This window comes from Oncorhynchus masou, chromosome 11, assembly GCF_036934945.1.
Source record: "Oncorhynchus masou masou isolate Uvic2021 chromosome 11, UVic_Omas_1.1, whole genome shotgun sequence".
Lineage (NCBI taxonomy): Eukaryota > Metazoa > Chordata > Actinopteri > Salmoniformes > Salmonidae > Oncorhynchus > Oncorhynchus masou.
In genome coordinates, this window is record NC_088222.1 from 29,587,230 (window position 1) to 29,612,229 (window position 25,000).

The 25,000-nt window shown below is 44.6% G+C and overlaps 1 protein-coding gene across 1 annotated transcript in view; it reads left to right on the forward strand.

Moving 5' to 3' along the window:
• The window catches only part of LOC135548468 (cell adhesion molecule DSCAML1-like), a 79,447-nt gene that overhangs the window by 37,118 nt on the left and 17,329 nt on the right, over positions 1–25,000 (forward strand). The window contains exons 4-17 of the mRNA XM_064978097.1: positions 7,272–7,418; positions 9,599–9,877; positions 11,388–11,663; positions 15,050–15,346; positions 16,382–16,654; positions 17,231–17,515; positions 17,794–17,913; positions 18,158–18,334; positions 22,668–22,867; positions 23,006–23,102; positions 23,207–23,335; positions 23,449–23,616; positions 23,777–23,847; positions 23,979–24,219. Coding sequence (XP_064834169.1) covers positions 7,272–7,418; positions 9,599–9,877; positions 11,388–11,663; positions 15,050–15,346; positions 16,382–16,654; positions 17,231–17,515; positions 17,794–17,913; positions 18,158–18,334; positions 22,668–22,867; positions 23,006–23,102; positions 23,207–23,335; positions 23,449–23,616; positions 23,777–23,847; positions 23,979–24,219 — 2,760 coding nt within the window. The remainder of the gene's footprint in view (positions 1–7,271; positions 7,419–9,598; positions 9,878–11,387; positions 11,664–15,049; positions 15,347–16,381; positions 16,655–17,230; positions 17,516–17,793; positions 17,914–18,157; positions 18,335–22,667; positions 22,868–23,005; positions 23,103–23,206; positions 23,336–23,448; positions 23,617–23,776; positions 23,848–23,978; positions 24,220–25,000) is intronic.

Sequence of the window (25,000 nt, forward strand, 5' to 3'; positions counted from 1 at the left end):
CTCCTCTCCCTCCCTCTGTCTGTCCCCGTCTATCTATCTCCCTCTGTCTCTCCTCCTCTCCCTCTCTCTGTCTCCGACTCCACTTACACACTGTTACCCCCTCTATCCCCCCATCCTCCTCCTCTTCATTGCTCATTGTAAATGTCAGTAGTGTTAGAGAAGGGAGACTGGGGGGTTTGTATGGAGGTCACAGTCTCATCAACAAACAGAACAGAACAGAACAGAGGAGAGAGGGAGGGAGGAAGGAAAGAAGAAAGGATTGAGCAATGAGATAAACAGTCATGATTAGTTAGGGGAGAAGACAGTGGTTATAGGACAAGACGGTGAAGCGTGGCTTTTTAATGAAAATATGACAAACCTTGTGTCTCTCTCTCTCTTTCCAACCCCCAGAGGGAGACAGAGGGGAGACAGAGGGGAGACAGAGGGGAGACAGAGGGGAGACAGAGGGAGACAGAGGGAGACAGAGGGAGACAGAGGGAGAAAGCGATTCGGATATTCCTCATTCATTCTGTAGATTTGACTGATAGTGGTTCTGCGTTACTTCCGACATTACTGAACTGTGTGGTCATGCTAACAAAGCACCTTTTGTGAGCTAGATGGAAAGGGGCGGGGCTAACACTGCACGATTAGTTGTAACACATCAGTGGTGCCAATAAAGCTGCTTTGAATGTGAATTGAGCGGAGTGAAGAGGGCACCATTGATAAATGGTGGGGGGGAGAATAGAAGCCAGGGAAGTGTAGATATTTAATTGTCTGACACCTGCTAGTACTTCAGCCTTTTAATGCATGCAGGAGAAAGAAGGGAGGGAGGGAAGAGAGAGAGAAAGAGAGAGAGTGTTGTGGGGTCTCGTTTTGAATTCAGGCACAGCACACCTATTCTATTCCATTCATGGGTTAGTATAGCCTTGTGGATATGTTAACAATAAGAGTGGAGCATAGTAAAATGTGGATGAGCTGTTATCTACTCCAGCCTTGGCTCAGCTCTCTTCTCCTATTCTCTTTCCATTCACCTCTAGCTGACTAGGTGTGGCAGTCAGGGTAGAGGCCAGAGGAGTGGGCTTGAAATCACTGGATCCTCATTTTAGTGGTAGTGACTGGCTCTGATTCAGTTGCTTGATTCACTTTCTATTGAAGTAATTCTCTGTCAGTGGTGCTGATTCACTAGGTTGATTCACTCTCTTTTGGAGGGATTCTCTGTCCTTGGAGCTGATTCAGTCAGTTGATTCACTCTATGGAAGTCACTCTGGGATTCTCTGTCCATGGAGCTGATTCAGTCAGTTGATTCACTCTATGGAAGTCACTCTGTGATTCTCTGTCCATGTTGTTGATTTATTTGATCCTGTTGTTTAATAGCTGCGCTCTAAAAGTGAGGGGTTCAACAAGAGTTCTTCCAAGATCCTCAAAGTTCTTAAAATAACCTTAGGGTTCTTTGCACTGAAAATGCCCCCTAAAAGTTATTCTAAGAACCCCATAGGAGGTGGGGTTCATCGAGAAACCTCCTTAGTTGGTGGGGGTTCTTGCAGGAACCTAACTGCCCAACTGAAACATTTGGATTTGAAAGGGCAGCAGGTGCAGACACTTAACTGAAACATGTAAAGATCTCCTCAATTTAAGGTCAGGTTTGTCCCTTGTATGATCTACATTGATATTGTTTTATGATGATACCGTTTATCTTTTCATATTGGTGCAAATCTTTCTGAAACAGAAAATGGACACAATTCAATGGATATGAATCAACAAAGAGGTAAGAATGTGTAGGCTATAAGACATGTTGAAGGCTAGCTGTGTTGGGTGCAGATGACTGCCCACTTGTGTGTCTGTGTCTGCAGGTATACAGACGAGGAGGCATGTAAAGTTATGACAATATGCATTGGTATGTTATGCAGATTACATGTCCCATCCTCCTCCCTTACCTCTTCATTGAATATTCCATAGGCCTCTATATTATGGACAAGGTACTGTATGTGTATGAAAACCATTATCAAAACAGTTTATTTCTTTCACATTTACCACAGAAACTAAATTAAAAGTACTGTTTTGTTAATAAATATGTATAATTATATTTCTGGGGGATTCCCAGACTTCACCCTCCCTACACCTCTGATGAATATAACAGGAAACCTGTTTGATCACCATTCACTGCAAAATCATGGTGGCTATGGATACGGAGAACATCATCACATTAACATCAACAGGCCAGAGGATAAACCCATTGGACTTGGGGCTCTGCTGGGAGTTTACATCATATTTAGCTTTTTTTCAATTCTGCTTTGCCACTAAAATCATAATAAACACTGACAACTAAAATATTGTGTTATTGTTGTTATTGTTCTGCATATTATTATTAATAATAGCCCACCCAATTGATCTACTTCATCCCCATACTGTATTTATTTATTTACTTTTCGGCTATTTTGCACACCAGTATCTCTACTTGCACATGTTCATCTGATCATTTATCACTCCAGTGTTAATCTGCTAAATTGTAATTATTCGCCTACCTCCTCATGCCTTTTGCACACAATGTATATAGACTATTTTTTTATTTTTTCTACTGTGTTATTGACTTGTTAATTGTTTACTCCATGTGTAACTCTGTGTTGTTGTCTGTTCACACTGCTTTGCTTTATGTTGGCCAGGTCGCAGTTGTAAATGAGAACTTGTTCTCAACTAGCCTACCTGGTTAAATAAAGGTGTTCTCAACTAGCCTACCTGGTTAAATAAAGGTGTTCTCAACTAGCCTACCTGGTTAAATAAAGGTGTTCTCAACTAGCCTACCTGGTTAAATAAAGGTGTTCTCAACTAGCCTACCTGGTTAAATAAAGGTGTTCTCAACTAGCCCACCTGGTTAAATAAAGGTGTTCTCAACTAGCCCACCTGGTTAAATAAAGGTGTTCTCAACTAGCCTACCTGGTTAAATAAAGGTGTTCTCAACTAGCCTACCTGGTTAAATAAAGGTGTTCTCAACTAGCCCACCTGGTTAAATAAAGGTGTTCTCAACTAGCCCACCTGGTTAAATAAAGGTGTTCTCAACTAGCCCACCTGGTTAAATAAAGGTGTTCTCAACTAGCCCACCTGGTTAAATAAAGGTGTTCTCAACTAGCCCACCTGGTTAACATAATAATAATAATAATAATAATAGGGGAGGGGGTAGTTCAGAAATGTGCCCCAAACGTTTATTCAAAAGGTTCTTAGAGGATCCATTTAAAGGGGTTCTTTGAAGAACCTATAGGGGTTCCCCCACAGTTTACATTTGAAGAACCTATAGGGGTTCCCCCACAGTTTACATTTGAAGAACCTATAGGGGTTCCCCCACAGTTTACATTTGAAGAACCTATAGGGGTTCCCTCACAGTTTACATTTGAAGAACCTATAGGGGAACCTTTTATTTTTAGTCTGTAGGGCTGTAGGGTTAAATGAAGAGAAACAGAGAGAGATGGCCACATGGTATGTGTCAGTGTGTGTGTGTGTGTGTGTCAGTGTGTGTGTGTGTGTGTGTGTGTGTGTGTGTGTGTGTGTGTGTGTGTGTGTGTGTGTGTGTGTGTGTGTGTGTGTGTGTGTGTGTGTGTGTGTGAGTGTGTGTATTTGCAGGTATTTTTGTATGCATATTCCAGCACTGCAGAGTGAATGTCTTCTGAATCCGCTCAGTTTCTTCTTTCTTTCTTCTCTCAGTGACAGTCCCTCCTCTATGATCCCTTGTTCATCCCCCTCTCTCTTCTCACCTTCTCTCACCCTATTCCCTTCCCTCCAACTCTCTCTCTGTTGATGAGGAGAGGCAGGGGAAGTCAGATAGACAGTGATATCTAATGACAAACTGTGACTCTCCTACGTCCATGAAAAAATCATCCCATTCTTTTTTAAATTTAAAGGACCCAGCTCACTCCAATTATTTACCCAATGCCAAGCTGCCTGGCTGAACTTTCACCCTCTAGTGTGCGTGCGTGCGCGTGTGCATGTGTGTGTGTGCGTGCGTGCGTGCACGTGTGTGTCAGTGCCTCTGTCTGTTTGCTTACACGGAAAGGGGGAGGGGTGGTCGAGTGACTGCACCCCAAACATCGTCACAGAAGCACCCGCAGGATGGCAAGCAGCCCCTAGCAACAGGGAGAGAGGGAAGAAATCGCGAGAGCGGGAGGGAGGGGGAAAGACGCAGAACATCAATAAATAATGGCCCCAGTGAGGAGGTGGAAATATGGGCCTCGTTAGCTGTGTGCCTCTGCCTTCATTTGCATGTGAGGAAACGAGGCTGCTACTGACTCAAAGACTCTTACACACACTCGCACACATACACACTGGCTCAGACCCACACCCTACGCAACCGGCGCTATGCAAATCACACACTGTTTCTATGTCTCTCTCTCTCTCTCTTCCTCTCTCTCTCTCTCTCTCTCTCTCACAGTTGCTTTCCTATCCTATATCTCTGTCCCTATTTTTGTCTAAAAATCTTTCTCGCTCTCCCCTCACCCCTCATATAGCCCTCCCAGGTTCTGCCTGCTACCAAACTGCAGGTCTATAGGTTTATAGTGGAAACCAGGCTCACTTGAAAGCAGTGTGATTTTGACAGTGTAGCCCACCAGTGGAGGCCTTCCTGTGCTGTGTTTGACAACAAGGCCTGAGCTCAGCAGTCTAACCCAGATAATTACAGTGTCCACTGACACACATACACATGGAACATGCCCACACTTTAAAATGCTCCCCTCACACATATAGATACACATACAGTATGCATGAACATACACACATGTGAACAAGCACACACACACACACACACACACACACACACACACACACACACACACACACACACACACACACACACACACTCTCACTTTTCTTCTCCTACTCTTTCTTCTTTTGCTCCACCCTTATTCCCTTTAATCTTTTACACCCTGCTTGTTCTCTGCTAACCTAGTATATCATTGACTGACAAGCCCAACTGAGAACAACAGGCCTGCGGGTGGGTAGCAGAGTGAATGTGGTTCTTCATCTAGTGCATCACTTTAGCTCCATTCTCAGTTTATCCAGTCAAGTCAGCATGAATTAAAGCTTGGGGAGTACAGTGATTTAGCTATTCATATTTTACTCTGTCTGCCACTCTGCTTAACAACAGAGAGAGAGAGAAAGGGATTGTGTGAAAGAGGGAAAATGTTAAGGAGGATATATCACCAGAGATGGTTCAAGATAGAGGGATTGAATAAACAAGAGAAACAATTAAGATGGGTGGATAGTGGAGGAGATCATGTGATTAAAATGGCTCCTGTTCTGGAGGTGTCTCCATGGCACAGCACTTCTTAGATCTTTTGTTGATGGATATCTCTCTCTCTAGCTCAATCCCTCTTGCTATCTCTCCCATTACCTCTCTCTCTCCTCTCTCTCTTCTCTCTCCTTGTCTCACTATATTTACAATCTATACATGTATTTCAATTTCTCTCTCTCTCCCGTCTGTCTCTTTAGTTCTCTCTTTCTTACTCTCTCTCTCTCTCTCTCTCTCTCCCCCCTCTATCTCTCGCTCCCTCTAGTTTTCTCTTTCTTTCTCTCTCGCTCTCCTTCTCTCTTACTCTCTCTCTCCCTCTCTCTTTATCTCTATCTCTCTTTATCTCTCTCCCTCTCACTATATTTACAATCTATACATGTATTTCAATTTCTCACTCTCTCCCGTCTATCTCTCTAGTTTCTCTTTCTTACTCTCTCTCTCTCTCTCTCTCTCTCTCTCTCTCTCTCTCTCTCCCCCCTCTATCTCTCTTTATCTCTTATCTCTCTTTATCTCTATCTCTCTTTATCTCTCTCCCTCTCTGTTTGTCTGTCAGTGTGTTGTGACAGTGTGGCGTGTCAGTGTTATGGGAGTTGAAATCTTAAAGTGCACATTATCCTGTAAGGATTAATTCAGGGGTGCAAACAAAGGCTGACTGTAAAATTACAGCCTACGCTGCGACTGAGCCACTACCCTCCACACACACATTGTCTGTTAGCCTGCTGCTAGCCCCCTAGTACTCACACACACACACACACACACACACACACACACACACACACACACACACACACACACACACACACACACACACACACACACACACACACACACACACACACACACACACACACACACACACACACACAACAGAGAGAGAGAGAGAGTAATACACCCTCTACCTGTGCTGTCTGTCAGACAACTACCGTGCAGATGTACACACTACACTCTATACACACACACACCCTCTACCCTCCACACACACACCCTCTACCCTCCACACACACACCCTCTACCACCCACACACACCCTCTACCCTTCACACACACACACCCTCTACCCTCCACACACACACACACTCTACCCTCCACACACACACACCCTCTACCCTCCACACACACACACACTCTACCCTCCACACACACTCTACCCTCCACACACACACACCCTCTACCCTCCACACACACACACACTCTAACCTCCACACACACACGTACCCTTCACCCCCACACCCTCTACCCTCCACACACACACCCTCTACCCTCCACATACACACACCCTCTACCCTCCACACACACACCCTCTACCCTCCACACACACACACACACACACACACACACACTCTACCCTCCACACATACACCCTCTACCCTCCACATACACACATAACCTGACAGGCTTAGAGCCCATCAAACAGCTTTGGTGATAAACACACAGTTGCACATGAATGCTCTAATTGTGCTCAAGCTGTTGGACTATAGCCTGGGAGCCTCTGCAGTGAACCCAGGTGAGAGAGAACGAGTAGAGGAAGAACAGCGTGTGTATGTGTGTATGCACACGTGTGTGAGTATGTGTTCATACATAGGACAGTGTTAACATTTCCCAAATTGGCAAATGCTCATTAAAATGGTGCCCTCCCTCTCCTCTACCCCTCCAATAATTGGGCAGGGTCTGCCAGATGGGTACAGGCTGAAAATAGGGCACAGCCTGGCAGGGTACATCACACACTGACACACGTACCAGACCTGGGCTCATCTGGCTGTGTTCTATAACAACTACAACAATACTGGAGTAGAGATGTTGATAACGTCTTTACTGTAAGTGATGGTGAGGGTTTGACCATTTTCAAGTGTTTCTCAATGTGATTGTATTGCATGTTTAATAGTGAGCTCAGCGTGTGTCCTCGAGGGTATGACAGGTTGCCAAATGTTTAGATAGCAGTCACCCTTGCCCTGACTATGTTGTTTGTTGGGGGTATTTGAGTTATTTTGAGGCTTTGTTCAATCATGTTCTCTCTGTAACAGGTAACAGGTTCTTCCTGACGTCCTTTGGTGCTCTGTACATCTCAGATGTCCAGAAGGAGGATGCCCTCTCCACCTACCGCTGCATCACCAAGCACAAATACAGCGGAGAGACACGTCAGAGCAATGGAGCCAGGCTGTCTGTCATGGGTGAGTGGGGCTGTAAAGTATGTCATTGCTCTGATTACCACTACACAGTGTTTTGTGTGTAATAAATGTCTATGAATATGAATGAATATACACTACATGACCAAAAGGATGTGGACAACTGCTCGTCGATCGTCTCATTCCAAGATCATGGGCATTAATATGGAGTTGGTCCCCCCTTTGCTGCTGTAACAGCCTCCACTCTTCTGGGAAGGCTTTCCATTGGATATTGGAACATTGCTTCCATTCAGCCACAAGAGCACTAGCGAGGTTGGGCACTGATGTTGGGTGATTAGGCCTGGCTCACAGTCTGTGTTCCAATTCATCCCAAAGGTGTTCGATGGGGTTGAGATCAGGGCTCTGTGCAGACCAGTCAAGTTCTTCCACACCGGTCTCGACAAACCGTTTCTGTATGGACCTCGCTTTGTGCACGGGGGCATTGTCATGCTGTAACAGAGAATTGTCTAGAATGTCATTGTATTCTGTAGCGTTACGATTTACCTTCATGGGAACTAAAGGGCCTAGCCCGAACCATGAAAAACAGCCCCAGACCATTATTCCTTATCCACCAAACTTTACAGTTGGCACTATGCATTGGCAAGTAGCCCAGATTTGTTTGTATGACTGCCAGATTGTGAGGCCTAATTCATTAATCCAGAGAACGCATTTCCACTGCTCCAGAATTCAATGGTGGCGAGCTTTACCCCACTCCAGCCGACACATGGCATTGCGCATGATGATCTTAGGCCTACCACTTCGCAGCTGAGCCGTTGTTGCTCCTAGACGTTTCCACTTCACAATAACAGCACTTACAGTTGACTGAGGCAGCTCTAGCAGGGCAGAAATTAGACAAACTGATATGTTTGAAAGGTGGAATCCTATGACGATGCCACGTTGGAGATAGCATGGCTGTGTTCTCGATTTTATACACTTGTCAGCAACGGGTAAGGCTGAAATAGCTGAATCCACTAATTTGAAGAGGTGTCCACATACTTCTGTATATACAGTACCAGCAACAAGTTTGGACACACCTACTCATTCAAGGCTTTTTCTTTAGTTTTACTATTTTCTTCATTGTAGAATAATAGTGAAGAAATTAACACTATTAAATAACACATATGGAATCATGTAGTAACCAAAAAAGTGTTTTAGATTTGAGATTCTTCAAAGTAGCCACCCTTTGCCTTGATGAGGTCAGTACAGGTGCATCAAGGCTGGGACCGAGAGACTGAAAAACAGCTTCTATCTCAAGGCCATCAGACTGTTAAATAGCCACCACTAGCCGGCTTCCACCCAGTTACGCAACCCTGCACCTTAGGCTGCTACCCTATATATATAGACTTGGAAACACTGGCCACTTTAATAATGTTTACATACTGCTTTACTAATCTCATATGTACAGTTGAAGTCGGAAGTTTACATACACTTAGTTTTGGCAAGTCGGTTTACAACATACACTATACAGTACCAGTGAAAAGCTTGGACATATCCTCTGCAGCTGAGGTAACTCTGGGTCTTCCTTTCCTGTGGCGGTCCTCATGAGAGCCAGTTTCCTCATAGTGCTTGATGGTTTTTGCGACTACAAAGTTTTCCGTATTGACTGACCTTCATTTCTTAAAGTAATGATGGACTCGTTTTTTCTTTGCTTATTATTACCTCATGAAGCTGGTTGAGAGAATGCCAAGAGTGTGCAAAGCTGTCATCAAGGTGAAGGATGGGTACTTTGAAGAATCTCAAATATGTCATTTTTTCTTTGCTTATTTGAGCTGTTCTTTCCATAATATGGACTTGGTATTCTACCAAATAGGGCTATCTTCTGTATACCACCCCTATCTTGTCACAACACAACTGATTGGCTCAAACGCATTAAGAAGGAAAGAAATTCCACAAATTAACTTTTAACAAGGCACACCTGTTAATTGAAATGCATTCCAGTTGACTACCTCATGAAGCTGGTTGAGAGAATGTTTAACACTTTTTTGGTTACTACATGATTCCATATGTGTTATTTCATAGTTTGATGTCTTCACTATTATTCTGCAATGTAGAACGTAGTATGAATAAAGAAAAACCCTTGAATGAGTAGGTGTGTCCAAGCTTTTCACTGGTACTGTATAGTGTATGTTGTAAACATCCCATCCCCTACCCCAGTCCAAAGTCTAACCTGTTACCCCCCCCTCCAGACCCCACCGAATCGTCTCCCTCTATCCTGGACAGTTTCCAGGCGGGGGAAGTCCCGGCTGGTCAGAGTGTGGAGCTCCCCTGCATGGCAGCAGGGTACCCCAGCCCCACGGTGCGCTGGCTAAAGGACGGGCGCCCGCTGCCCTCCGATGCACGCTGGACACGGCGCCTCACGGGTCTGACCATCAGTGACCTCAGGCAGGAGGACAGCGGTAGCTACGCCTGTGAGGTCACCAACAGCTTCGGCTCGAAGGAGGTGTCCGGAGCACTCTATGTCATAGGTGAGGAGGGGGGGGGGGGGGGGAATAAGTTTGGCACAGACCCGCAAAACAAATTTTATTGGTCACAAACACGTATTTAGCAGATGTTATTGCAGGTGTAGCAAAATGCTTGTGTTCCTAGCTCCAACAGTGCAGTAGTATCTAACAATTCACAACAATACACACAAATCTAAAAGTAAAAGAATGCAATTAAGAAATATATAAATATTAGGACGAATAATGTCGGAGTGACATTGACTAAAATTCAGTAGAATAGAATGCAGTATATACAGTTGAAGTCGGAAGTTTACATACACCTTAGCCAAATACATATTTATAAAATTCCCTTTGTGGTTGTCTGTAGACCCTGCCACATATGTCTCGTGTCTGAGCCATTGAATTGCAACTCCACTTTGTCTCTGTACTGACGTTTTGCCTGTTTGATTGCCTTATGGAGGGAATAACTACACTGTTTGTATTCGGCCATATTCCCAGTCACCTTGCCATGGTTAAATGCAGTGTGCACTTACTGTTAATGTCAGACTGACATACAGACAGATACACTCACACCGTTTTCTCAATCGGTGGCAGACAGGCTCATATTCTGTACTCACACACACACACGTTCACACGTATAATGTGAGAAATGGATCCGTATGAATGGGTGTGTAGTGTATGATGCCATGTCATATCATATCTAGACCGAGGACAGGACAGTAATGCACTGAGAATGAGCACTTCACACCACCGCCAACACCAGTCACTGTTAGAGAGATACAGAGAGCAGAGGTGGTGGGGGGGTGGACTAAAAGATGACAGAGAAGGAACAATGAAACATGTAAATTTAAGTATATCTTTCATAGAGAAAGGAAGAATGAGAGAGAGAAACAGATTTATAAAAACACAGAGAAGATAGATAGAGAGAGAGAGAGAGAGAGAGAGAGACATAGTGCAGGAGAGATAAAAAAAGGAGAGAGCAGAACAGAGGCAGGCTTTGCCAGTGGGCACATCATGGCAGCACACAGTGTGACTCTGACAGGGTGAGGGGGGCTTGGGTTGCACAGCCATACCCCCCAGCACACACCACCAGCTGCCTTATTGCTCACTGACATTTACACACGCACGCACGCACACACGCACACATGCACACACACACACGCACGCACACACGCACTCACACACACACATACATATACATATATATATATATAGATATAGATATAAATAGATACACACATACATATATATATGTGTATCTCTTTATATCTATATCTATATATATATATATATATATATATATATATATATATATATATATATATATGTGTGTGTGTGTGTGTGTGTGTGTGTGTGTGTGTGTGTGTGTGTGTGTGTGTGTGTGTGTGTGTGTGTGTGTATATGGACAGAGATGTGAAGTGAAGTGAAGTAATGTCTCCAGCTGTTTTTTTAATGACTGCCTGAACTGATTGCTCCTCAACTGATTGCGCTGTTTTGTTTTTCTGTCATGTGTGTGTTCTCTCTCCTCCCACAGACCCCCTGCGAGTGACCCTCTCCCCTAAGAGTCTGAAGACGGGCATCAGCAGTACCCTGTTCTTTACCTGTGCTGTGGAGGGTTCGCCAGAGTACACAGTGGCTTGGTACAGGAACACAGAACCTATAGTCCCAGACCAGCACATCTCTATACAGGGCTCCCACAACGACACCCTGCAGATCACAGCCGCTCAGAAGAGCCACTCTGGGGCCTACCAGTGCTTTGCCTCCCGCAAGGGCCACACCGCCCAGGACTTCTCTATCATACTGCTGGAGGGTAAGAGGATGAGAGAGGGAAGGAGGGAGGGAAGGTTGGATGGGTGGGTGGGAAGCAAGCAACGTTATTCTTACAGACAGGGCCGGTTCCAGAGAGTAGTTAGTTCTAGCCAGCTATCTAAACTTGTAGTAGTCATGACTGAATACTGACTGGGCACGTGCCCCTGACCTGTAGCGGGCACACATTGATTTTGTTAGCCATTCTCACTCAGATGTCATATTAACATGGCATAAGTCATTAATTGTTTTTTGAGTGGTAGGAATTTAGCTTTAGAGGCCCACACCAGAGTGCAGTGCAGCCCCTATTTTGGCGTAATTCCTGACTTATAGCGGAATTTCTCATTTAAGTTCCACCTCCGAAGAATGATGCAGGCTGCTAATACATATTCACATATTGGGGGATGGAATGTTATGGAGATTTCCATGTGGAGGGGAGAAATAACAACAAGTAGGGCACTGATAGCTGTCAGCGTAGCTAGTTAGCATGCTAACCTTATCTAGCTAGCTAATGCTATATGTTGTTGCAACACTAATCAAAAGATTAGCTAGCTGGCTGGCCTACTGTATGGCTGGTTCTGGAGCTGGATTTGGGGCAGCAGGTAGCCTAGTGGTTAGAGTGTTGGGCCAGTAACCGAAAAGTTGCTAGATCAAATCCCTGAGCTGACAAGGTAAACAATCTGTCGTTCTGCCCCTGAACAAGGCGGTTAACCCACTGTTCCTAGGCCATCACTGTAAATAAAAATTTGTTCTTAAATTACTTGCCTAGTTAAATAAAGGTTAAATAATAAAAGATAAAAAAATACATTTGTCATAAGTATTTAGGAAAATCTTTGCCACAGATGGATATGGAAAACCAGTGTATTTTACTATTGTTATCTCCAAAGTTTTGGCATGTTCCATAAATTACGGCCTTAAATCCACCATAGAAATAGAAAGAATAAAAGGTAATATGGATAGTCTAACTATTGAACGTAATGGACACAGTGCAACCTTTGGTAGGCTTCTGTCAGGCTGCCCTACAGCAATGCCACGTCAGCTCAAGAAGCTTGTGGAATTTTCTTTTGCGGGTGCCTTTTCATTATAGGATAGACACTTGTGATTTCTAGCTGCACCCGTCAAAGCAGTGGATCGTAGTCAAAACCATGAGGGGAATGGGGCTCCAAAATGCAATCATATTACACACAATGTAAAGTGTTGGTCCCATGTTTCATGAGCTGAAATAAAAGATCTTATAAATGTTCCATATGAACAAAAATATTATTTCTCTCAGATGTTGTGCACTCATTTGTTTACATCCCTGATAGTGAGCATTTCTCCTTTGCCAAGATAATCCATCCACCTGACAGGTGCGGCGTATCAAGAAGTTGATTGAACAGCATGATCATTACACAGGTTCACGTTGTGCTGGGGACAATAAAAGGCCGCTCTAAAATGTGTAGTTTTGTCACACAACACAATGCCACAGATGTCTAAAATTTTGAGGGAGTGTCCAGTTGGCATGAATGTAATGTTAATTCCTCTAACATAAGCCGCCTCCAACGTGGTTTTAGAGAATTTGACTGGACGTCCAACCGGCCTCACAACCGCAGACCATGTGTACGGCGTCGTGTGGTTGAGCGGTTTGCTGATGTCAAAGTTGTGAACAGAGTGCCATATGGTGCTGGTGGGGTTATGGTATAGTTAGGCATAAGCTATGGACAATGAACACAATTGCATTTTATCAATGCCAATTGAAATGCACAGTGATACCGTGACGAGATCCTGAAGCCCATTGTTGTGCCATTCACCCGCCGCCATCACCTCATGTTTCAGCAAGATAATGACAAGCTCCATGTCGCCAGGATCTGCACACAATTCCTGGAAGCTGAAAATGTCCCAGTTCTTCGATGGCCTGTATACTCACCAGAGATGTCACCCATTGAGCATGTTTGGGATGCTCTGGATTGATGTGTACGACAGCGTGTTCTAGTTCCCGCCAATATCCAGGACTTCGCACAGCCATTGAATAGGAGTGGGACAACATTCCACGTGCCACAATCAACAGCCTGATAAACTCTATGCAAAGGAGATGTGTCGCGATGCATGAGGCAAATGGTGGACACACCAGATACTGACTGGTTTTCTGATCCACGCCCCAAATTTTTATTTTTTAATTTTTTAAATCTGTGACCAACTGATACATATCTGTATTCCCAGTCATGTGAAATTCATAGATTAGGGCCTAATGAATGTATTTCAATTGACTGTTTTCCTTATATGAACTGTAACTATTTCTATTCAGTATATAAAATGTCATATATATTTTTGTTAGACAGATTAGCTCAAACATTTGTGAAACTTTACAATTATAAATTGCTAATAAAAAAAACAAACAAAAAAACAACATAAGTTTGCACCCCCTATTTTAATTTGTTCCATGACTCAGGCGACCAAGTGTACGTTACGACAAAAAGCTGTTTGGCTCAGCTGAAGATGATCTGTTATATTGCTCAGCTCAGTCGAGACTCGCGAAGAGGAAGAACTTTGCAGGTGTTTCTGATTAATAAACAATGCCATGCTGGTGGGTGGTAACGTTCAAATTCAACTGTCCTGAAAAGAAACGTAGACTGAAAAGTATTAGCATGTCATAGCACAGGTGAAACACACGGCATTGTCACGGATAATATCCAAAGTTACCACTTCAATTTCCCACTTCAATCCCACATATATCATACTTTGACTAAAATGATGACTTTTTGAATTTTTGCACTTGTGGGTGTTTAAAACGGCTAAACTTTCTCTCCACCCCATGGGCAAAATTGATAGAATTTCAGGAAAAAAGCTGTAAAACTGCAAATGATTTCTCTCTGCCCCATGGCAAAGGTAGTATTGCATTACATTCGTTATAAAATTGCAAAATGTTTCTCTCTGCTCCATGGCGAAATGTGTAGAATTGCAGGAAATTCACTTTTAAAATATAAATGTTTCTCTCCACTCTCAAGAGGGGCCACTAAAATGTTTTGCCGCGGGGTGGGGTCCCCCCTAACCAAATCTCGCTTACAGATGTAGGATCTTAATTTTAGCCAGTTTGCAACAGCATAAAAAGAATCCTGCAGCAACAGGAAATGTTAATTATTATGTGGATTATAATTAATAGACATTTTTGTAGAGGTTGATATGTTTTTCGGAAGGGAAAATCAAGTCTGAAATTTCAAAGTGGAAATTACAAACTTCAAAAGCCTATTTAAACCTCAAATAACCTACACGTTTAAAATGTCCTGCATTCTCCTGCAACAGAGGGATCAAATTAAGATCCTACATCTGTAACATTATCTCACATTTCCCCTCTCTCTTTCTCTCTCTCTCTCTCTCTCTCTCTCTCTCTCTCTCCATCTATCTCTCCGGTAGACGGCACTCCTCGTATCGTGTCTTCCTTCAGTGAGCGCGTGGTCGCCCCCGGTGAGCCCTTCTCCCTGATGTGTGCCTCCAAGGGAGCCCCACCCCCCTCCATCACCTGGACGCTGGACGACGAGCCTGTGGTGCGAGACTCCGCCTACAAGACCAGCCAGTACACCCTATCAGACGGCCTGACCGTGTCACATGTCAACGTCAGCAGCCCGGCCATCCGTGACGGGGGAGTGTATCGCTGCGCTGCACGCAACTCGGCCGGTAGCGCCGAGTACCAAGCGCGCATAAACGTAAGAGGTGCCTGTCTACTTTTCAATATACACGCACCCCACACCTGCACCTATACACGCACTGACAATAAGTATACAGAACAGAGACAGGTGGAGATGTGTGAGGAGTTAGACAAACATGCAACACGTTCACACATCCAAGACACATGCATACAAGCACTAACACATACAGCGAGGTTTAGAGTCCATCATTTCACACACGCAACCCCAACCCTCCAACCGTCATCCCTCTTTCTTACTCTCTGTCTTTTTCTCTGTATGTGTGTCTCTCTCCCGCTCTCGCATCCCTGTTTCTGTCTGTCTGTGTCTTGCCCAGTGTGTGTTTCTCTCTCTTTTGCTGTGTGTCTGTCTACCTGGATGTCTCTCTGACTCCTGTCTCTATCTATCTGTTCTCATCAAGACCACAGCAAAGACCATGTCTGTTCTCATCAAGACCATAGGACAGTGTTACTGAGGGTAATGTAGTCAAACATGTGCATACACACCCATGCACACAATCACTTAGAAAACACATTAATAGATATTACAAATATTACCAGTATGATTGGGTTAAGGGGACATCACTAACCTCTTTCTCTACCCCTCAATCTGCCCCAATCACTCTCTACCCAACCTTTATCTTCTCCCTCCCCAACCTTTATCTTCTCCCTCCCCAACCTTTATCTTCTCCCTCCCCAACCTTTATCTTCTCCCTCCCCAACCTTTATCTTCTCTGCTCCCCTTTTCTCCCATGTCCTCCTCCCCCCTCTCTCCTCTTCCACCCCTGTCTCCTCCTCCATTTCCCCCTTCTTCCTCCTCCTTTTTCCCTCCTCCCCTCTCTCCTCTTCCACCCCTGTCTCCTCCATTTTCCCCTTCTTCCTCCTCCTTTTTCCCTCCTCCCCTCTCTCTCCTCTTCCACCCCTGTCTCCTCCTCCATTTTCCCCCTTCTTCTTCCTCCTTTTTCCCTCCTCCCCTCTCTCTCCTCTTCCACCCCTGTCTCCTCCTCCTTTTTCCCTCCTCTCCTCCACTCCACTCGTCCTCCCTCTCTTTTCTGTGTCTCCAGGTTCTCCTAGGATCAGAGAGATGCGTGACATCACGGCTGTGGCAGGAAGGAACACCTTTATAACCTGTCGTGTGATTGGTTACCCCTACTACTCTATCAAGTGGTTTAAGGACGGCATGCTGCTGCCTGACAACCATCGCCAGGTGGTGTATGAGAATGGAACCCTAAGGCTGAGTGATGTGCAGAAGGGCATGGACGAGGGTACCTACCTGTGTAGTGTGCTTATACAGCCACAGACCTCCATCGACCAGACTGTCCACGTCACTGTCAAAGGTAGGGGACTAGACAGGGTTGGAGGACAGGGGGTGGGGGCAAAGGTGGTATAGGTAAGGCAAAGGGGGAAGGGATGATGTGTTACACTAAATCTACCAATGACAGGTTGCTACCGCTCACTCCAGTGCAATGAATTTGTTGAAAGTCGCCAATGTTTGGGCAAGGTTTCTTCCTAGTCGTAAAGAGGCAATCAGCTTAACAGGGTGGTCATACCATGGTATTAAAAGCATCTAGCTTTATGTGAATGTGTAAGTGTGTTTGTTGGGTTGTAAGCATGTGTGCTTTAGGTGTGTTTGTGTGTGGGTGTTTGGGGGCCTATAGAAGTCTGTGTGTGCGTGTGCACGTGTGTTTGTGTGTGTCTCTGATTTAATTAGATGAATCATAATGAGGTCCAGATTAAATCCCCCAGACGTCTTAGCTGTAGCACCACTCCACCCCCTTCCGCGACCATGGCAACGGCATGACTTCCTCTGCCAGTTGGCCTGTAATCAGAGCACCTATTATGGGCTGGTGGAGATGGAAGCGGGTCAGGGGTGGGACCTCTAACCCCCGACCTCTGTAACCTCTGCCCCCTAGTGCCACCCCTGATCCAGCCCTTCGACATCCCCTCCACGTCGGTGGGAAAGCTGATGTACATCGCCTGCGTGGTGTCGTCAGGTGACATGCCCATCCGCATCACCTGGCACAAAGACGGGCAACTCATCGTGCCTGGTTCCGCCTCTGGTGTTGGCATAGAGACCAAGGAATTCATGAGCTCCTTGCAGATCTCCAAGGTGACGCTGAAGCACAACGGCAACTACACCTGCATCGCTAGCAACGCCGCGGCAACCGTCAGCTGGGAAAGACAGCTGGTCGTCACCGGTGAGAGAGGGAGGAGGGGAGGAGAGGATGGAGGGAGGGAGGAGGGGAGGAGAGGATGGAGGGAGGGAGGGTGAGAAGGAGAAGAAGGATTAGAAGATAAGTGGTGTTGAAGAATTTTAGAAAGATAAAGAATGAATGCATGGACAGACTGGTTATAGAAGCTGGAAGATATTAAGAAAACACAGAAGGATTGGATAATAATTGAAGAATATCCACCATTTTAGAGATGCTGTTGTCAATTATAAAGACTGTACTAACTATAACCTCTCCTCCCTCAGTTCCCCCTCGCTTCGTGGTCCAGCCCAACAACCAGGATGGGATCTATGGGAAGGCAGGAGTACTAAACTGTTCTGTGGAGGGATACCCCCCTCCCAAAGTCATGTGGAAACACGCCAAAGGTAAAGACCAACACCCTGCGGCACTAACAACATCAGCTATCGAACTGTCTACTATTCTATGTATCATAGTGAAAGAACAGGTACAATAAAGTTGAATTGATGATGGAAGATAAAATTAGCAAATGTTTTAATTTTTATTCTCTACTGTAACATCATAACTAATGTACATCCAAGCGTAAGATTAGAGACCATTATAACCATGCGTAACGTTGACTTGACGCGACCGTGCCGTTCCTCCCTGTAGGTATAGGGAACCCCCAGCAGTACCACCCTGTGCCTCTGACTGGTCGGATCCAGATCATGTTCAACGGCTCCCTGCTGATTCGGCACGTCCTAGAGGACGACCGGGGATACTACCTCTGTCAGGCCTCCAATGGAGTGGGCTCTGACATCAGCAAGAGCATGGTCCTCACCGTCAAGAGTGAGTTCATCTGTCTCTCACTAGGTCTCTCTCTCTCCCTCTCTCTCTCGTTCTCTCTTTCTTTCTTCCTTTCTCTCATTCTCTCTCAATTCAATTCAAGGGGCTTTATTGGCATGGAAACACATGTTTACATTCCCAAAGCAAGTGAAATTGATAAACAAAAGTGAAATAAACAATAAAAAGTCAACAGTAAATATTACTGTTCCAAAATAACATTTCAAATGTCATATTATGTCTATATACAGTGTTTTAACGATGCGCAAATAGTTCAAGTTTAAAAAAACGAAAATATATAAACATAAATATGGGTTGTATTTACAATGGTGTTTGTTCTTCACTGGTTGCCATTTTCATGTGGTTTCAACAGGTCACAAATCTTGCTGCTGTGATGGCACACTGTGGTATTTCACCCAATAGATATGTTAGTTTATCAAAATTGGATTTGTTTTCAAATAATGATTTGTGCGTCTGTATAATCCGAGGGAAATATGTGTCTCTAATATGGTCATACATTTGTCAGGAGGTTAGGAAGTGCAGCTCAGTTTCCACCTCATTTTGTGATCAGTGTGCACATAGCCTGTCTTCTCTTGAGAGCCAGGTCTGCCTACGGCGACCTTTCTCAATAGCAAGGCTATGCTCACTGAGTCTGAACATAGTCAGCTTTCCTTCATTTTGTGTCAGTCACATTGGTCAGGTATTCTGCCACTGTGTGGTCTCTCTTTAGGGCCAAATAGCATTCTATTTTGCTCCGTTTTTGGTTAATTCTTTGCAATGTGTCAAGTAATTATCTCTTTGTTTTCTCATGATTTGGTTTGGGTCTAATTGTGTTGCTGTCCTGGGGCTCTGTGGGGTGTGATGTGTTTGTGAACAGAGCACCAGGACCAGCTTTCTTAGAGGACTCTTCTCCAGGTTCATCTCTCTGTCGGTGATGGCTTTGTTATGGAAGGTTTGGGAATCGCTTCCTTTAAGGTGCTTGTAGAATTTAACGTCTCTTTTCTGGATTTTGATAATTAGCGGGTATCAGCCTAATTCTGCTCTGCTTTATTTGGTGTTTTACTTTGTATGAGGAGGATATTTTTTCAGAATTCTGCAGAGTCTCAATTTGGTGTTTCTTGGTTGGTGATGGTGGTCCTCAGACATCACAACCAAAAAAAAGGCAATAGGTTCTATAACCGATTCAAGTATTTTTAGCCAGATCTTAATTGGTATGTGAAATTTTATGTTCCTTTTGATGGCATAGAAGGCTCTTCTTGCCTTGTCTCTCAGATTGTTCACAGCTTTGTGGAAGTTACCTGTGACACTGATGTTTAGGCTGAGGCATGCATAGTTGTTTGTGTGCAACGGTGTCTAGATGGAATTTCTATTTGTTTTCCAGGCAACCGTACCTTTTTTGGAACACCAATATTTTTGTCTTACTGAGATTTACTGTCAGGGCCCAGGTCTGTCAGGGCCCAGGTCTGTCAGGGCCCCAGGTCTGACAGAATCTGTGCAGAAGATCTAGGTGCTGCTGTAGGCCCCCCTTTGTTAGGGACATAAACACCAGATCATCAGCAAACAGTAGACATTTGACTTCAGATTCTAGTAGGGTGAGGCCAGGTGCTGCAGACTGTTCTAGTGCCCTCACCAATTTGTTGATATGTATGTTGAAGAGGGTGGGGCTTAAGCTGCATCCCTGTCTCACCCCACGTCCCTGTGGAAAGAAATGTGTGTTTTTTTGCCCATTTTAACCGCACACTTGTTGTTTGTGTACATAGATTTTATAATGTTTTATGTTTTTTCCCCAATACCACTTTCCATCAATTTGTATAGCAGACCCTCATGCCAAATTGAGTCAAAGGCTTTTTTGAATTCAACAAAGCATAAGAAGACTTTGCCTTTGTTTTGCTTTGTTTGTTTTTGAATTAGTGTGTGTAGGGTGAATTTGTGGTCTGTCGTATCGTAATTTGTTAATAAGCCAAATTTACGTTAGCTCAGTTCATTGTTTTTACTGAGTTTCTGTTAATGATAATGCAGCGTATTTTCCCAAGGTTGCTGTTGATCAATATCCCACGATAGTTATTGGGGTCAAATTTGTCTCCATTTTTGTGGATTGGGGTTATCAGTCCTTGGTTACAAATATTGTGGAATATGCCAGAGCTGAGGATGATGTTAAAACGTTTGGAATTTGTGGTCTGTATATTTGATAATTTCATGTACTGTAGTATGCCATCAACACCACAGGCCTTTTTGGGTTGGAGGGTTTGTATTTTGTCCTGTAGTTCATTCAATGTAATTGGAGAATTCAGTGGGTTCTGGTAGTGTTTAATAGCTGATTCTAAGATTTGTAATTGATCATGTATATGTTTTTGCTGTTTGTTCTTTGCTATAGATCCAAATGATTGGAGACTGGGTTTATTCACAATTCCATTCTGGATAGATAACTCTTCATTTTGTTGTTTGCTTAGTGTGTTTCAATTTGACCAGAAGTGTTTGGTTCAATGGATTCTTTGATTACATTGAGCTGATTCCTGACATGCTTTCTGACGTGCTGTTCCTTCTTTTTCCGTAGTGTATTTCTTTATTGTTTTAGTGATTTAGCACAGTGAAGACACAGACTCAGGTTGTCTGGATCTCTATGTTTTTGTTTGGATAGGTTTCTCAATGTCTTTCTTAGTTTTTTAAAAATTCTTCAGCAAACTATTTGTCGTTGTTGTTAATTTTCTTAGGTTGTCTGCTTGAAATTGTTTGATTTGATAAGGGAAGCTGAAAGGTCAAATATACTGTTTAGGCTTTTTACTGCTAAGTTTAGACCTTCACTATTACAGTGAAATTTTTTGCCCAGGAAGTTGTCTAAAAGGGATTGAATTTCTTAATATTATACAGTTCCTTTGGCTGTAATGCCTCATGATTGAGTATTGCTCTGTTCAGTTAGACTGTGATTTTGCTGGGATCTAATAGTGTTAGTGGGCTGACTGTGAAAGCTCTGAGAGACTCTGGGTTGAGGTCAGTGATGACGTAATCTACAGTACTACTGCCAAGGGATGAGGGATATCTACCATAGGAGTCTCCTCGAAGCCTACCATTGACTATGTACAGACCCCGCATGTGACAGAGCTGCAGGAGTTGTGACCCATTTTTGTTGGTTGTTTTGTCATAGTTGTGTCAAGGGGGGCATATTTGGGAGGGAATACTGTTTGCTGAGAGTGTCAGGTTCTTGTCCAGTTTTGGCATTTAGGTCGTCACAGACTAGTACATGTCCCTTGGCCTGGAAATGGTTGATATCACCATCTAGGATGGAGAAGTTGTCATTGTTAAAGTATGAGGATTCTATTGGAGGGATATAGGTAGCACACATGAGGACATTTTTCTCTATGGCGATAATTTCTAGCCAGATGTAAAATGTTCCTGTTTTGACTAATTTAATAGTGTGTTAGGTCTGCTCTGTACCAAATTAGCATCTCCCGAGTCTCTTCCCTGTTTCATACCTGGTAGTTTAGTGGAATGGACTACCAGTTCTCTGTAGCCTAGAGGGCAACCAGTGGGTCCGTCTCCTCTATACCATGTTTCTTGTAGGATGACAATGTCTGTATTTCCAATTTATTTTATGAAGTCTGGATTCCTGCTCTTTAGGCCAAAGTCAGATGACCTCAGACATTGTATATTCCAGAATGAGATAATAATAATAGTAAAATATATGTGTTCCATCGTGTCTAGTGTTTCGTGTGGTTTAGGCCCAGACCATTACAGTAGGTGTGAGCAGAGCATGTTGTCTCACTCTGTCTCTCTCTTTCTCTCTTTCATTTTCTCTCATTCTCTTCCTCACACTTGTCATTCATCCCCCCCTCCTGTTTGACCCCAGCCCTGGGCTACACTTCATTAACCCTCTTCAGGAGGAGGGTTGGCTCTAAGCTTAAATACATCCCTCTCTAAGTCTCCCAGACTGGTGTTTGTGTCTGTGTGTGCATGTTGATTGATTTGTTCCTCCAGTCTGTGTGTCTTTTTGTCTGTCTATGGCTGTGGTGGGGAAGGAAAGGTTCTGATGAATTAGTGATGAAAACAAAACAGCAGGAACCCTTCAGATCAATAACCCATGTTGGCAAAGAGGAGGGAAGGAGGGAAAAGGAGAGGAGGGAAGGAGGTAGACGGGGAAGAGAGGAGGGGGTGTGAGAGGGCCACGAGGGCTCGGAGCGTGAAATGAAAATAGAGAGTGATGGAGGGAATAAATTGAGATTTCTATTTTCAACACACCTGTACAGTACCTTGATTTTTCTAATATCCATCCCTCTTTCCTTCTCTCATTCCCCCATATCTATTCATCACATTCATTAATATTTCTCTGTGTGTGTGTCTCCAGTTCCAGCCATGATCACGTCGCACCCCAACACCACCATGGCCATCAAGGGCCAGATGAAGGAGCTGAACTGCACAGCGCGGGGCGAGCAGCCCATCATCATCCGCTGGGAGAGGGGCGACACTGTCATCGACGCCGAGAGGAACCCCCGCTACTCCATCACCATCAACAAGAAAGGGGACGAGGTCATCTCCACACTCAAGGTCAGACACTGAGGAAAGAGGGTAAAATGTTGAGAGAGAATTGACATTGGAGGGCATTAGAATTGAGAATTTTAGCCCAATTGAGTTGAGACCAGAGTACAAAAAGGGTTATTTTGTGTGTTGCTGTCCCCCATGTAGCTGAAGCCAGCGGAGCGCGGGGACTCAGTCTTCTTCTCCTGCCACGCCATCAACTCATACGGAGAGGGGCGAGGACTCATCCAGCTTACCGTGCAAGGTGCCTGTCTCTCCCACTCTGCTATTACTGCACATAGGCTCACTGTTGACCGACCAGTGATTGAGGTTAAATGTATACCCAACCTCCTCCTTTAACACACACAGAGCCTCCTGACCCTCCTGAGTTGGAGGTGAGAGAGGTGAAGGACCGCAGTATGAACCTGCGCTGGATCCAGAGGTTCGATGGCAACAGCATCATCACCAGCTACGACATCGAGTATAAGAACAAGTCTGGTACGAGTCCAACCAGTCCAACCCTGTAAACCCTCACATCCCTATTGTCCTCGATCTAACTCCCTTTTCTCTGGTCCTCTAATGTCCTCTCTATCTGCTTCTATTTGTTACAGATACTTGGGATCACAAGTACACCACCAGGAACATCTCCCCCACTAACAACCAGGCTAACATCGTGGAGCTGCACCCTGCCTGTGTCTACAGCATCCGCATGTACTCCTTCAACAAGATCGGACGCAGCCAGCCTAGCAAGGAGCTCACCATCAGCACTGAGGAAGCACGTAAGTCGAACCGCAAACACGCACGCAAACACACACACACATGCACAAGCACGCACACAAGCACACACACAATCATACACACACACATAGACACACTCATTTAAAATTATGTCTTGTTTGATGCTATTGAAACCCTTATTTCAACCTCTCACCTCAACAGAACCTGATGGGCCCCCTATGGAAGTGATCCTCCAACCAATGACGTCTCAGAGCATACGGGTCACATGGAGGGTACACTTCATTAACCATCATGCCTCTCTTCCTTTATGCTGTAATACCATAATAAGTGAGACATTCAAACTAACTGTCATTAATCTCCAGTCAGGGTCCTAACTGAGCTGTCCCTTGCCTCTCCCTCTCAGGCACCCAGAAAGGAGCTTCAGAACGGGTTGATCCGGGGGTACCAGATCGGTTACCGTGAGAACGGGCCGGGCAGTAACGGCCAATACAGCATTGTGGAGATGAAGGCCACAGGGGACAGTGAGGTGTACACCCTGGACAACCTGAAGAAGTTTGCCCAGTATGGAGTGGTGGTCCAGGCCTTCAACAGGGCTGGCACTGGTCCCTCTAGCACTGAGATCAACGCTACCACACTGGAGGATGGTAAGACCGGAGGGAGGGAGGTTAGGGAAAGAGGGGGATAGATGATGGTAGAGGGAGGGAGCTAGAGAGAGAGAGAGAGATCTAGAGAGAGATCTAGAGAGAGTTATAGAGAGAGAGATAGCGAGAGAGATAGCGAGAGAGAGAGAGAGAGAGATTCATACTTTTCTAGTACAACGGGTAGATTTCTCTAAGTTGTCAACAGGAATAGAAAATAGAGTCCAATCATGTAAGAATAGAGTGGAAAAGCAGTAAATAAAGATGGACCCACACATTGATTCAGTTGTGCAAACACTCTCACACACACAGTCTCTGAGACAAAATGGAGGAAATGAACATGCAGCACATCCCCCATCATTCTCCTGTTTTAATTAGCTCCCTCAGTAGACTGAGAGAGCGAGAGACCCCATTACTCTCTGAATATGCCTGCCCACTCTACCTCTCTCTATCTCCCTCTCTCTCTGTCTCGTCCTCTCCCTCTCCCTCTCCCTCTCTCCCCTTCATTGGTTATCTCTATATCCCCCCCCTCTCTCTCTCTCTCTCTCTCTCTCTCTCTCTCTCTCATCTTCTCCCTCTCTCCCCTTCATTGGTCATCTCTCTATTCCCTCTCTCGTTTACACCATTTTTTTGTTGATTCATTCCATTTTTTTCTCCTGAATCTATTTCTCCCTTTGCTTTCATTGGGTGATCCCTTCTCCTTCTTTCGCTACTCTCTGTTTTATCTTTACATCAGACAGACAACATCTTAGTCCCTCAGTCTCCCCCCGTGTGTACAGCCTTAATG